General features: G+C 40.4%; 1 protein-coding gene across 1 annotated transcript; it reads right to left on the bottom strand.

Annotated features, from left to right (window-relative positions):
• Window positions 1-5,728: 5,728 nt before the first annotated feature.
• f7i (coagulation factor VIIi) lies at window positions 5,729-15,171 on the bottom strand (the record flags this gene model as incomplete). Its single annotated transcript, XM_084051471.1, has 9 exons — window positions 5,729-5,966; window positions 7,510-7,867; window positions 8,127-8,247; window positions 9,598-9,707; window positions 10,511-10,648; window positions 12,233-12,346; window positions 13,578-13,602; window positions 13,933-14,096; window positions 15,114-15,171. 9 exons carry the CDS (start codon window positions 15,169-15,171, stop codon window positions 5,729-5,731), a joined length of 1,326 nt encoding a protein of 441 aa, XP_083907597.1.
• Between the last annotated feature and the right edge of the window lie 559 nt (window positions 15,172-15,730).

Below are 15,730 nucleotides of genomic sequence, written 5' to 3'. Positions count from 1 at the left end.
AAACGACCTTGTAGATTCAACCTGAAAACAAAAACAACATAGTCGTAGATTCAACGTCGGCCTTCAAACCTGAAAAAAACAGCATCATCTTTAACCACATCGCCACACATACGACACAATCAGCATCCATCCAACACCAACAATATACACCACAAGCAACATCCAACATAAGCTGCAGCATGAAGCAACTGCAGCATCCAGCAAAGGAAAAGGAAACATTAGGACCGTCACAATTATTACATCATCGCAAGTATTTGAGATAATCGCAATACTATTTGGGGGGATAATAGTCATAAACGCAGTGGCGGAAAAAGTACTCAAATGTTTTACTTAAGTAAAAGTGTCAATACTGCACTGTAGAAGTACTCTGTTACAAGTAAAAGTCCGGAATTCTAAATTTACTTGAGTAAAAGTACAGAAGTATTGGCATCAAAATGTACTTAAAGTACCAAAAGTAAAAGTAGAAAAATGTTTGAAAATAGTCGATCTACAAGCTCACAACGCGTCGCAAAGCGACGCGTTGTGAGCTTGTAGATCTGCTATTTTCAAATAGCCTATGAATAAAATAGGGTTAAAGTGGTTAATGTATGTTTTATAATGTAATAATTTATATCTGAAAAGTAACTAGTAACTAAAGTTTTCAAATAATTGTAGTGGAGTAAAATTACAATGTTTGCCTTTTTTTATTTATAATGTTAGTGCGACGCAATTAAACGGTTAATCGTAATTATTTGAGCAACAATGAATGGTCAAGTTTAAAGGTCATAATGGTGACAGTCCTAAAGAGGTTCCTTACTGTGAGTCGTCTTCAGAGGAAACCCCCCGAGGACCGAGGTCTTCGGCGGAGACCACCGGCGGAGACGACCAAAGACACATACTGACACACCGTGTGTACGCACGTGGAAAAACACGTGGAATTCTGCGTCAATCAGCTATCCATCCACCGCGGAGACCACCGAAAACCAGGGCCATCGCAGAGGAATCCCCCCCCCATGCAAACACATCCCATGGATAGAGAAACATCTCCAGATCTCCATCTCTAAGGGCATCCTGGGGTTCTCCTGTAGGTGAGAACCTCTGTCTCCTGGTGTCTGGGAGGGTGTTCTACTGGTAGGTGAGAACCTCTGTCTCCTGGTGTCTGGGAGGGTGTTGTACTGTAGGTGAGAAGCTCAGTCTCCTGGTGTCTGGGAGGGTGTTCTACTGTAGGTGAGAACATCAGTCTTTTGGGCATTTATGGCACAAGAACAACTTCTGCACAGTCTCCACTCTGAGAGAGAAAGAGAGAAAGAGAGAAAGAAAGAGAGAAAGAAAGAAAGAAAGAAAGAAAGAAAGAAAGAAAGAAAGAAAGAAAGAAAGAAAGAAAGAAAGCAAACAAACATTAATTCAAGTGAGATATATTCATCCCTGACAATAGGCTTGGTTTGTTTACTGTTGAGGGAGAAAACAATGTTGCACATTAAGCTAATCATCTGGGGACCAACCCCCCCCCCCCCCCCCCAAATCATTTGACGGCCCCCCAGACCCCTAGTTTGGGAACCACTGCTTTACAACACACAGACTAAACACTTAACCACGACCGACCGGCAGACACTCTTGTGTGTGTAAAGTGATTTATTATGCCCATTCTCAAATTCTTTACTTGAGTAAACGTTCCAAATTCAGCAATTTATAAAGACTCTGTTACAAGTAAAAGTGTGGTATTAAAAATGTATTTTAGTAAAAGTACAATATTGGCATCATTACTTTTTTTCTATGTATTAGTCACCCCATGGACACTTCAATTCATAGATATGTTTTAGTTTCTCTCTCATTCCTAAGACAATAATTTGATGAACGGCAGCGGTTCCGGTAGGAGACACAAAGAGTCTCCTTTGTGTCTCCTACCGGATACTTTAGCCGGTCGGAGACGGTGATCAAATTATTCTCAGTAATGCGACAAAAACGAAACAATTAATTCAGGGCTTCATGTAATGTGTCATTGATAGAAAATAAGTCATTTTTGGGTGAACTATCCCTTTAAAGTATAAAGTAAAACTCATGCAGAATGTCCTGTTTCACAAGTTTTTAAATGTATAAAATGTATACAAATCTTTTGAAAATAGCAGATCTACAAGCTCACAACGCGTCGATGCGACACATTGTGAGCTTGTAGATCTGCTATTTTCAAATAGCCAAACTATGTATATGGGGCTGAAGTGGTTAATGTATGTTTTGCAATAATAATCAAAATCTACAAAGTAACTAGTAACTAAAGTTTTCAAATAATTGTAGTGGAGTAGAAGTAAAAAAGGTCATGTGTCTAATTGTAGTGGAGTAAAAGTACAGTATGTGCTTCTGAGATGTAGTGGAGTAGAAGTAAAAGAAATTGGAAAGACCTGAAACATGTTCTTAGAGTATTTAAGTAAATGTACTTTCCACCACTGCAAACATCTCAATACAACACATATATTCACTTCACACGACAGTGCTTCATCCTGACTGTTTATCAAGTAACATAGAAGTGAAATGACATGAAGTTTCATCGGTGCCATGTCATTGTTCCGACAGCTTATTGTTCCGACGGCTCATTGTTCCGACGGTTACTATACTAACCCTATACCTAACCCTAACCCTAACCTTAACCGCACGCGGAAGCCACGTAGTCGGAGTCATGGGATGTCGGACTTATGTGATGCATTGGTTTCATCAATAGGCTCTATGCACAGCAGCCATATTGTGAAGACATTCACAGGTGTTACCAATGATATAATGAAGGCTCTGTTCCATTTAGTGTAGCACAGTGGTTCTCTGATTTTTTCAATTTCCACAACCCCCATAAGGGTCCATTTGGTTCCATTTGTACACTCTCAGAGATACACACCCACAGCCATTTGGAACCCCTTCGAGGAACCATGAGGGTCCCTGGACCCACATTTAGACCTACAGGTGTAGCAGAGTGTTTCCAGTGAGCCAACTATGGGCTGTTTGACCAGAATGGAACAGAGCCTTCATCAGTATCATTGGTAACAACCTGTGAATGTCTTCACAATATGGCTGCCGTGCATAGAGCCTAATCCTTAATGCTAAGCAGCTAATTAAGCTAGGCTAACACACCTGTAGAAACTCACCTGTATGGAGATCATTCACTGGGTTTTAAACAGCCTGGTAAACACTGATATAACTCTACTCCATGTGGAGTAATGTTACATAATCACTTGTCTTTTTGCTTTTTACCAAACAAATCAGAGTTTGTAACACACAGTGTGTTTTCTTCTGTGTGTGTGTGTGTGTGTGTGTGTGTGTGTGTGTGTGTGTGTGTGTGTGTGTGTGAGGGGGAGGGGCGCGCCAATCAGAAGACTAAAATAGCCCCTCCCTGCTCCCCTAGTCAGTGGTCCTCAACCTGTGGGTCTAGACCCCCAGAGGGGACCCCGGATTTTTTTTTGGGGGGGGGGGGGGGAGAGGCAAAAATTGTGAAGTAGCAGATCTACAAGCTCACAACGCCTCGCTTTGAGAGCCGTTGTGAGCTTGTAGATCTGCTATTTTCCACAATATTTGACTATGGAACCTAAAATGTAATGACTCAACTCAACGTCTGGGTGTACGTTCATTTTGTTGGAAATAATAATATTAATGTCAGGTAGTTGGCAACCCTAGAGGTGGAAGAAATGCTCATATATCTTTTTATGGTCTTTAATATGAAAAGGTTTGAGCACTATTGAACCATAGCCCTAGAATGTCTGTGATCTTACATACATTTCAAGTATTTCAAATACACAGTCATAGATCCCCCTCGTAGGCGCGCTGTGTAGTGACGATCTGCGCGGCCGTAAAAGTGCTCTAAACTCCGTCTGTACTCACCCAATAATTAATTCCTAAGACTTGGAGTCATATTTTGTCCTCTAGTTTCATATCCATTTGAAAGTTCTGCCAGAAAACGTGTGTTTAGTCAAATATCTCCACTTTTCCACGAGCTTCACACGGACGACTGTCTGGATGCGCTAGGGGGGAGCGACTTGAGTGACGGACCCACTCAAGTAAATGGGTCCGTCACTCAAATCGCGCCCCCCTAGCGAGTACAGACGGAGTTTAGAGCACTTTTACGGCCGCGCAGATCGTCACTACACAGCGCGCCGACGAGGGTTATCTATGACTGTGTATTTGAAATACTTGAAATGTATGTAAGATCACAGACATTCTAGGGCTATATTGAACCAGAACTACACAAGTCAAAGCGTCATTGTGCTTTAATAAGACCTGGAACGCATCTGTGTCACTTTTAGATTTGAGCTAAAATAAAAGCATTATTTTACACTTTGGCCATTGAAAAATAGCAGATCTAAGCTTGTGGATCTGTTATTTTTGAAAAATTGTGAAAATGTGTGCAAATCTTTGAATATGTATTCTTTTAAAGCAAACATTTTTAACTCAAGGTCCCTGGAACAACGTATTTTGAGATGGGGGTCGGCGGCCAAATACATATAATGTTGGGGGTCCTTGACATGAAAAGGTTTGAGCACCACTGATATAGAAACATACGTTTTTTTCAGAACACAGTTGGGATTTAGAAGACATTTGTAGAATCGGCTTCAGGTCTCAATGGAAAAACTTCAAGTTGATCCACACACAACGTTGATCCATTAAATGTGTTTATTTCAGAACAAACCCACCCAGACCAGAACTTTCATTAGAGTCTCGTCAACGTTATTTTATCCTTGGAAAACGCTGGCCTGTTTTGACCCATATGTTGTTTTAACCCATATGTTGTTTTGACCCATATGTTGTTTTAACCCATATGTTGTTTTGACCCATATGTTGTTTTACTTTTGACCCATGTGTTGTCAGACAAAACAAAACAAGACAATTCAAAGCTAGCAGAACTACGAGGTCACACATTATCATGACAACAATAGGTTGAAAGTGATGAGAAACACATCAGCTGCATAATTACAGATAACGATCAAATGAATCAAAAGAAGGCTGATCTATCGTTCAGACAGATGTAGATATTATCACAGTCTGTGACATGTTTCATGGTGGCTTCCACCCTGTTCATGAAGTCAATCACCATGTTAACGTATTTACATAGACATTAACCCAGTGGTTCTCAAAGTGGGGTCCAGGGAACCCCAGGGGGTTCCAGGGGGTCCCCAGCCAAATGATTGATTGTTAAGAACCAAATGGACCCTTACAGATCTGTAACTTTGAGAGTGTACAAATGGGACCAAGTGGACCAGTAAGGTCCATTTGGTTCCATTAGTACACTCTCAGAGTTACATTATAACACTGCTGATACTACAGTGTAGATTAGGGGGTTCCAGAGATAAACATGGTATGAAATAGGGGTCCGTGGTCTAATGCATATCAGACTGGGGGGTCCTTGACATTAAAATGGTTGAGAATCACTGTTATAGCTGTACACAAGTCTGCTCATATGGGGGTCCCTGGCATGTCTTTTAAAATGGGGGTCCACTCCATTTTAAAATGGGGGTCCGTCCATTCTAAAAGCTTAAAAGCTAAGAGCTTGTAGATCTGCTATTTTCAAACATTTTAGTACTTTTACTTTTGGTACTTTAAGTCCATTTTGATGCCAATACTTTTGTACTTTTACTCAAGTACATTTTCTGGACCTTTACTTGTAACAGAGTATTTCTATATTGCAGTATTGGTACTTTTACTTAAGTAAAGAATTTGAGTACTTTTTCCACCACTGGTCATCTAACACACATGAACCAATTAGACCAAAGAACCCTCATTGGATAGCCGTGCCACTCTTCATGGTGGCCGCCACCCAATCGATGAAGTGCGCCATGTCGGCGTACACCCCGTAATACCCAGGGTGCGGGCAGCCACGCCCCCAGCCCACCACGCCCATCAGGAAGTGGGTGGAGCCGTACAGGGTGACCAATGGGCTGCCGTCGTCTCCGCGGCACGCCTCCTGTTCTCCCTCCAGGTAGCCGGCGCAAAGCATGCCTTCTGTGAAGTTAAACCTGTTAAATACATAGAAATATACTTTAAATATTATGTCTGTGAAGTTAAACCTGTTAAATATATAGAAATATACTTTAAATATTATGTCTGTGAAGTTAAACCTGTTAAATACATATAAATATACTTTAAATATTATGTCTGTGAAGTTAAACCTGTTAAATACATAGAAATATACTTTAAATATTATGTCTGTGAAGTTAAACCTGTTAAATATATAGAAATATACTTTAAATATTATGTCTGTGAAGTTAAACCTGTTAAATACATATAAATATACTTTAAATATTAACAGTGCATATTATTAAAATGCACTGTTTTGCCCCTGAAAAGAAGTTGTCACTACACACCCCCGTTTTTCCCTTCAACAGACATCCATATACATGAGAACAAAAGAATGTGTGTTTAAGAAGGTGTCAGACTCATTATGAGGCGAAAGGTGATTTGACCAGTTGCTCAAATTAATTAGCATCATAAAAGCAGTGATCATCAAAATAATTCAGCATTTTAAATGCCCTTCTTTGTCCCTCTTATTGCCCTGGGAATCCCCTGAAAATGTACTGTCTTGGCGATGGCAGGACATGTGAAGTTTTGAAGTGGCACATCTGTACATAGAAATATACTTTAAATATGATGTCTGTGAAGTTAAACCTGTTAAATGCATAGAAATATACTTTAAATATTATGTCTGTGACGTTAAACCTGTTAAATGAGAATGCTGAGAAGGATAGGCCAGATGGATCATCGTGTCAAAAAACATGGCGCCCATCCGCTTCCGTTCTATTTCCTTCTCTAAAACCCCTATAACTCCCAAACTTTTTACGCTGGGGAAAACGACTCATTTTGTATCGCTCCGCCATTCTTACCCGCGTGAGAGATGTTATCGTTCCAGGCGTTAGTCTGTACCATCGGGCAAAATGGAGGCTTGCTTTTTTTCACATGGATTGCACGTCGTGGAGTCTAAAGCTTTAAACAGCGCTTTGCAGCTCAACGCTGAGATTTCGGCACCGAACGTAATCTGTTATTACAAAATGTTGGCACCCAATGTGTTAATCAGGGGGGGGGGTCCTTGACTGACACAGATGACGTTCATCTGGCCCCACAGTGGTGGAATGAACTTCCCATTGAAGTCAGGACAGCAGAGTCACTGCCCATCTTTCACCGCAGGCTGAAAACCCACCTCTTCAGGAAACACTACCCTTCCTCTTTGCCTGGCCTACTTGTTGTTAACTAGTTGTACAAACTCTTGTTTTACTGTTGTACTGTTTTATTGGATCTTGTTTAGTCGATACACTTTTGTATTAGCTCCTGCTCATTTGATTTTGCTATTTTGTCTCATCTGTTTAAGAAAGTAGGTAGCTGATATATAGCACTTTTACCTTAGCGCTAGGTATACTCTTGGTTGCTTGTTTTTACAGGAAATGCACTTCAGATCTCTGGTGATTAGTAGTTTCGTTCCCTATCTATGTTGAATGCACTTATTGTAAGTTGCTTTGGATAAAAGCGTCTGCTAAATGACTGTAATGTAATGTAATGTTCACATACCCGCTGGTCTGAGAGCAGTCCTGATTGGACAGGATGGGGACGGACAGCCGTCTCATCAGCGGCGAGGTGGGCGGGGCCGCGGCGGAGCCCGAGTCTGGTTTGGCGTTGCCCCCGGCGGTGCGGCGGCCCCAGCCGCTGACGGTGTGGAATCGAACCGGCGACAGCTCGCGCCGGACGAAGCCGGCGTCCCCGGGCAGGCAGACGGGCAGGGCGTGGCGGCCCAGCGTAACGGGCCGGGCCAGGCGCAGCACGGCCAGGTCGCCCTCGCCCGTCTCCTGGGAGTAGAGGTCGTAGGGCGTGGCCGTCGCCACGGCGACCGTCTGCTCCGTCCCCTCGTCCACGTCCAGGTCGTGTTCCCCTGGAAACCACAGCACAGCTTAAAGGAACACTTCACCCATTTACAACCTCATCTTCATTTAATTGGTCACACGCACACACACACACACACACACACATACGCACGGACACACACTCACACACACAGACGCACACATGCACACACACTCACGCACGTGCTCACAAACACACAGATGCGCACGCACACGCAGAGACACACACACACACACACACACACACACACAGACACGCACACACACACACACACACAGGCTAGTTACCTGCCACCACAGTGATGTTGTCGGGGTGGTTGTCATGGATACAGTGAGCAGCGGTGACAACCCACTCTGAGCCCACCAGAACTCCCCCACAATGCACTGCTCCATGGAGCTTCACCACAACCTACACACATAACACACAACCATACAATGAAATACAGAACCTACACACATAACACACAACAATACAATGACATACACAACACCACAACCTACACACATAACACACAACACAGACAGACAGACAGACAGACAGACAGACAGACAGACAGAACACCAAAAAGACCAAAAAAGGTCCAAATACCAAGGAAAAATCGTAACGCGGTGTGAGTTTGTAGATCTGCTATTTTCAAATAGCCAATACAACCAAATCTGCAATCTTATCTGAATGACCGTTAAAGCAGTTTGTTTAAATGAGTGAATGATTAAGCACCTAGCTTGTAACATTACAAATAGGCTGTTAGATTTTAATTGCTTGTCATTGTCACTTGGAAATAAAATAGGCTGCATGTCCATGATGTAGCCTATGCCTTTATAAAAAGTTATATTTTCACAGGGATTATTTATTAGTGTGTTAGATATACATTTAGGAGTGGATACATATACATGTCAGACGGTCAGACAATGCTGCTCCACAGGTCTAAGATGGAACAAACAGGTTCAGCCAAAGTCTACACATGGTAAAATAAATGGTGCATTTATATAGCGCTTCTATCCGAAGCGCTTTACATTGATTGTGCCATTAACCCATTCACACACACATTCATACACCGATGGCAGAGGAAACCATGTAAGGCACCAACCAGCTCATCGGGAGCAATTAGGGGTTCAGCGTCTTGCTCAAGGACACTTCGACACTAACTCTAGGGGAGCGCCCCAGCCCGGGATCGAACTGGGAACCTTGCGGTTTTCCAGCTCACACTACCCGGCCACTCTACCCCTGAGCCACGGCCTCAGACCTGACGTGAGATCTCAGCGGGTCGTACGCTGAAGTCAAAGTCACCATCGATTGATGAATGCAGAAAATTGCGGTGATCTCGCCGTACGCCCATTATTTGGTCTACACCGCTTAGATAAATGAGGGCCACTGTCCTTTAGAACACTGTCTTACCCAGTGTTGATTTTGACAGCAATTTTTCATTTAGTTTTAGTCATAGTCCTTTGAATAAAATTCCACTTAGTTTTAGTCATATTTTAGTCATCTGAAATGTTTTACTGTTAGTCTAGTTTTAGTCGACTAAATATCATAAGATTATAGTCGACTAAATCTACAGTTGATTTAATCGACTAAAATGTATTTAGGCGATGCCTTGATGCCGTCGTAATGGCTGATTTTACACTTGGTTGCATGCTGAAAATAGCAGACAAGCTCACAACGCGCCGCGCTACGACGCGTTGTGAGCTTGTAATTCTGTTATTTTTATAGTCGACGAACATTTTTCGTCATAGTTCGACAAAATCAACGCTGTCTTACCTGCCATGGACATTGTCCTTTAGGACACTGGCGTCCTCCCACCAGTCTGGTGTGTGTCTGGACCGACTGGCTCTGCTCATCCGGGGGGATCTGACCGCATGGGAACTGGACTACAATGGATTAGATCAGACGGTTTATCTTGATCCTCATCAACAGCATGGTAAAACATTACATACAGTAAATACATTCTGGTTGATGGAAAGAGTATCGGCTTATTTATGCCTCTCCTTTATATGAGTCATTCTGTTTAACAGAGAGCAGCTGCAATCTTCAGATCACATCGGATTACATTTGATTAAATTAGAGCACAGATCAGATTAGATCAAATCAGATCAGATTAGATCTAATCTGTTCAGATTAGATATGATATTATATAATTTTAGATCAAATCAGATTATATCAAATCAGATCAGATTATATGAGTTCAGGTTAGATTAGATCATAATATATTAAACATATGATCTGATTAGATTATATTACGTCAGATCAAACAAATCAGATTAGATAAAATCTGATTATAAGAGATCAGATCACATTCTATTAACCCATTAAAACCTGGAACGCATCTGTGTCATTTTTAGATTTGAGCTAAAAAGCCATATTTTACACTTTTGGCTATTCAAAAATAGCAGATCTACGAGCTTGTAGATCTGCTATTTTTTGAAAAATCGTGAAAATGTGTGCAAATCTTTGAATATATATATTGTTTTAAAGCAAACATTTTTAACTCAAATCTTTGCTTCTGGGGGGTCCCTGGAACAACATATTTTGAGACGGGGGTCGGCGGCCACTGATATAGAAACATAGTTTTTTTTAGAATACTGTTGGAATTTAGAATACATTTGTAGAATCGGCTTCAGGTCTTAATGGGTTGAATCAGATTAGATTAGATTAGACAGGTAGACGTTCTCACCCTGTGCGACACACTCTCGTCCGTCCTCCCCCAGGGCGAAGCCGTCGGCACAGGAACACTTCCTGCGAGCTCCAGAACCGTCGCAGAAGTGTTGACATCCTCCATTCAGGTACAGACACTTCAGAGTGTCCTCAAACACTGAAACACAGCAAAACACCTGCAACTGTTACACTGAAACACAGCAAAACACCTGCAACTGTTACACTGAAACATAGCAAAACACCTGCAACTGTTACACTGAAACGCAGAAAAACACCTGCAACTGTTACACTGAAACCTAGCAAAACACCTGCAACTGTTACACTGAAACGCAGAAAAACACCTGCAAATGTTACACTGAAACATAGCAAAACACCTGCAACTGTTACACTGAAACAAAGCAAAACACCTGCAACTGCTACACTGAAACGCAGCAAAACACCTGCAACTGTTACACTGAAACATAGAAAAACACCTGCAACTGCTACACAGAAACGCAGCAAAACACCTGCAACTGTTAATAACTTGCAACTACAACCGCTGCAAAAATATAAGTAATACTGTATGCATGAATGAATGTGTGGTTGGTCGAAATTATATCGATTTTATTTTAAGTAGGAATCATTAAAGGGAACCGTTAAGGTATTTAACTGTTAAGAGGGAATTGTCAAGAAACCATAAACGTTAAAATTCTACACTGCTTGATGAGAGCTCAAATATTTTCAACTTGGGTGTTTGGAAGGGAATTTAGGCACCTTGGTGTTTTCAGCTGAGGAAAAAAATCCTCGGTTGACACTCAGTTGAGTGTTTCATCTCTGAGGCTGGATTTGGTAATATAGACTGAGTGGTAAGTGTCTCATCTCGCTTAGAATGGTAGATATTTTCATAAAGCCCTTGACCAATAAGAACGTAGAGGAGGCGTGGCCTCTGATAACCCATATGGTTGCATATGGTTGTAATGTATGTAAATACCTCCTGTTCCCAGTGTCCTATAGGTCCCAAACTCGGTGGGTAGTCTTAGGGGGCCAATGGGAACGGACTGCCACAGGAGGCTACGTTTTCCTCTTTATTCTTATTGGTTGGGGGGTTTAATGTAAATATTTCCTGTCCTAAGCGAGATGAGACACTCAACCACCTCTAATGATGTGTAACCAAACACCTGCTACAGCCTCAGACATAAGACACACAAAAACACTTGTGAGCTGGTAGATCAGCTATTTTTCAATCCCATAGCCTGGATGTTCGTAACCCATAGCTTATTATGGTGATGGTGAGGTAATCTATCCCATAGCCTGGGAGGGCCAATATGTATTCCATAGCCCAGAAGGACACATGTATGCCATAGCCCAGATGGATGGATATGTATCCCATAGCCCAAAAGTACAGACATGTTCCTCTGGGTTTTTCCTGAGGACCTAATGTCTCCACTCGTATAGTAGAATTTGAGAAATAGACATTGGTCAGGACAATGTACCTGGACCTCTGTCCTCACAAGAGAAAGTGTTTTTTTTATAGTTTACTATTAGGAACAGATTGAGGTTGGGGTTGGGTTTAGCATTAGACATATAGAGGCTAGGTTCATGGATTAGAATCAGACTTAATACCTGATTCACACTTAGTTGTGCGCTGGTGTCATGCACCCAAATATAGCCGATCTACAAACTCACAACGCGTTGTTGAAGATCTTGTTGCAGAGCTTGTAGATCGGCCATTTTCCGGCTTTGTGTGTGTATTGTGTTGTACCTGTTTGACAGTACTTCCCCTCGTAGCCCTCCAGACATTGACAGGTGTAGATATGGTCCGTGTAGATGCAGGTTCCATTGTTGAGACAGGGATTCACCAGGCACGGCTCACGAGCTGCATGTGAAAAAACACTGTTCATTACGTCAACTAAAACTATGACGAAAAATGTCCGTTGACTACCTTGTGTCACTGAGGAAAACTAAACAAAAACTACTAAATAGTGTTCCAGTAGAACTAAGACAAATCATTTCATGCTTGGTCGAGCGTGAGTGTCACGCTCCACGAATAGTCGATCTACAAACTCACAAACGTGTCCCACTGTGACGCATTGTGAGCTTGTAGATCGGCTATATTTCTTCAGCACACAGCTAAGTGTAAATCAGGCGTAACGACGCCATCAAGGCCGGCCAAGATGCATTTTATTCTAAAAAACTAGACTACAACTAAACATTTCAGATGACTGAAATGATAAAAAAAACTAAATGGATTTTATTCAAAAGACTATCAGACAAAACTACCTGTTTCATTTATTATGGCCTATATGCACACATTAGTTTCAAACAACTTAAATGTAGTATATTTTACAGAAAAATATATTTTACAGAAAAACCTTTTTTCCCCCCAGCTTCACATTTAAACTATCTACATCTACATATAAATATTCCAAACATCTTGTATATATGTATATATATATATATATATATATATATGAAGCTTCTAAACTTCTCCTAAAACACTAACTAAATAGTAGGGCTGTCAAAAAAAATCGATTCATGAATAAATCGCGATTCTTAATGCCACGATTTTAAAAATCGAATCAAAATATTAAAATCGATTTTTTAATTTTTTTTTAATTTTTAATTTTTTTTTTTTTTTTTAATTTTTTTTTTTTTTTTTTATAAAATCGCAATAAATCGCAGAATCGAATATCAATTAATCGCAGAATCGCAATTTTAATCGAATCGGCACCCTAGAAAATCGCAATAAATCGCAGAATCGCAATTTTAATCGAATCGGCACCCTAGAAAATCGCAATAAATCGCAGAATCGAATCGAATATCAATTAATCGCAGAATCGCAATTTTAATCGAATCGGCACCCTAGGAATCGATTTTGAATCGAATCGTGAGGTAAGTGAATCGTGACACCCCTACTAAATAGGCTAATATATAAATGAAATACCGGCCAATACTCATTATGTTGATATCGGTTCAATAATGATATTTCATTTAAGGCCGAAATGACCTATACCCATGATGACTGATCCACTGTGCACACAGTGCATGTTTTATTATTGCAAACACATCTTATTCTTATATTAATAATACATAATAAAATCTCTCACCGTGGTACGTCTTCCAAAACTGCAACTGTAAAACAGAGTTTAGTTTGAGATTCAACACAAATGTAATATTGTATATTTTCAATTCATATTTCAATTATGTCACAATGTGTCACACATTTGTTTACAAAAATGTCCCCTAAAAAACATTATTTTTTAAATATATTGTTTCAATAATAAGTAATAATACATTAATAATATATTTACTTCATAATACTAATACTAATACCAATGATAATGATAAGGATAAGGATACTAATACTACAGACTAATTAGCACTCTGAGATTAGTGAGAATGTAAAGTGCGTTATAAATAAAATGTATTATTATTATTATTAATACTAATAATAATACTAACTGTTTGGTCGTCGTTTTCAAACACTTCTCGGGCCTCCTCATAGTCACAGATCTCCTCGATGCATTCTCTCTCCAGGTTGCCAGGCTTCAGCTCCTCCAGGAACCCTGTATTAGCACGCCTGGTCCTGTGTAGCATCCTGTTAGCATCATGCTGCTGTAGAAACACTGTACACATTACACACAGTGTGTTAGCATCACTGCGTTATATAGCAGATCTACAAGCTCACAATGCGTCGCATGGCGACGCATTGTGAGCTTGTAGCTCAGCTTGTAGCTCACACGATCGGCTATTTTCAAACATTTTAGTACTTTTACTTTTGGTACTTTAAGTACATTTTTATATCAATACGTTTGGTCTAAGGCGTTACACTGAAGTGATATTGATACATTCCAAACATTATCAAAGCATTCTGAGGCACTCCTGGACTTGCGTCACGGCACCTTACTTTGAGAAACCACTGCCAGAGATCCACACGGTTACCTCCAGGGTTCAAGGGGTTAAACACGGCTGACAGTGTAAACAGAAAAAAAGGGCAATTAACCCATTCAATTCGGGAACGCATAATTACTGTCAATTTAGATCTTTAGCTATAACCATTATTTTATACTTTGGCTATTCAAAAATAGTAGATCTACAAGCTTGTAGATCTGCTATTTTAAATCTTGAAAATGTGTGCAAATCTTTGAAAATATATATATTTTTTAAAGTGAACATATTTTACAAAAAAAAAACAAGAAGCAAAGATTTGAGTTAAACATGTATAGATACATTCAAAGATTTGAGTTAAACATGTATAGATACATTCAAAGATTTGAGTTAAACATGTATAGATACATTCAAAGATTTGAGTTAAACATGTATAGATACATTCAAAGATTTGAGTTAAACATGTATAGATACATTCAAAGATTTGAGTTAAACATGTATAGATACATTCAAAGATTTGAGTTAAACATGTATAGATACATTCAAAGATTTGAGTTAAACATGTATAGATACATTCAAAGATTTGAGTTAAACATGTATAGATACATTCAAAGATTTGCACACATTTGCATGTTTTCAAAAGTACACGCTCATAGCTATACGAGCTTGTAGATCTGCTATTTTTGAATATCCCAAAGAAATCTTAAAGTGACACAGATGCGTTCCCGCTCTTAATGGGTTAAATAAGAACATACCTTCTGCAGAAAGCAAATGGATGAAGGAGCAGAGAACGAAGGCAGGTTTCAGCAACATGGTGACTCTCTGCAGGTTAGAGCTAAAACAGTTGATGTGAAAACACCTCACCCAGCAGCTCTGTTTAACTGACTCTCTGCAGGTTAGAGCTAAAACAGTTGATGTGAAAACACCTCAACCAGCAGCTCTGTCTAACTAACTGACTCTCTGCAGGTTAGAGCTAAAACAGTTGATGTGAAAACACCTCACCCAGCAGCTCTGTCTAACTAACTGACTCTCTGCAGGTTAGAGCTAAAACAGTTGATGTGAAAACACCTCAGCCAGCAGCTTTGTCTAACTAACTGACTCTCTGCAGGTTAGAGCTAAAACAGTTGATGTGAAAACACCTCAGCCAGCAGCTCTGTCTAACTAACTGCACTACGGACCGGGGTCAAAGGTCAAACCAAACCACTGTGTGACCTATCAGTGCCGAGGCTAACAGAAATGTACAGGATGAGTGTGTTGTTGGAATCAACTGAAGCTTGTCACTGATTGACTTCATTGATTCTGCACTCAAGATGTGAAGGCACATGCGCAAACACACACACACACACACACACACACACACAGAGCAAAAGGG

Source organism: Gymnoscopelus microlampas, assembly GCF_963454915.1.
Source record: "Gymnoscopelus microlampas genome assembly, chromosome: 24".
Lineage (NCBI taxonomy): Eukaryota > Metazoa > Chordata > Actinopteri > Myctophiformes > Myctophidae > Gymnoscopelus > Gymnoscopelus microlampas.
Note: the sequence above shows the minus strand (reverse complement) of the source record. Positions and strands in the feature narration are given on the sequence as shown.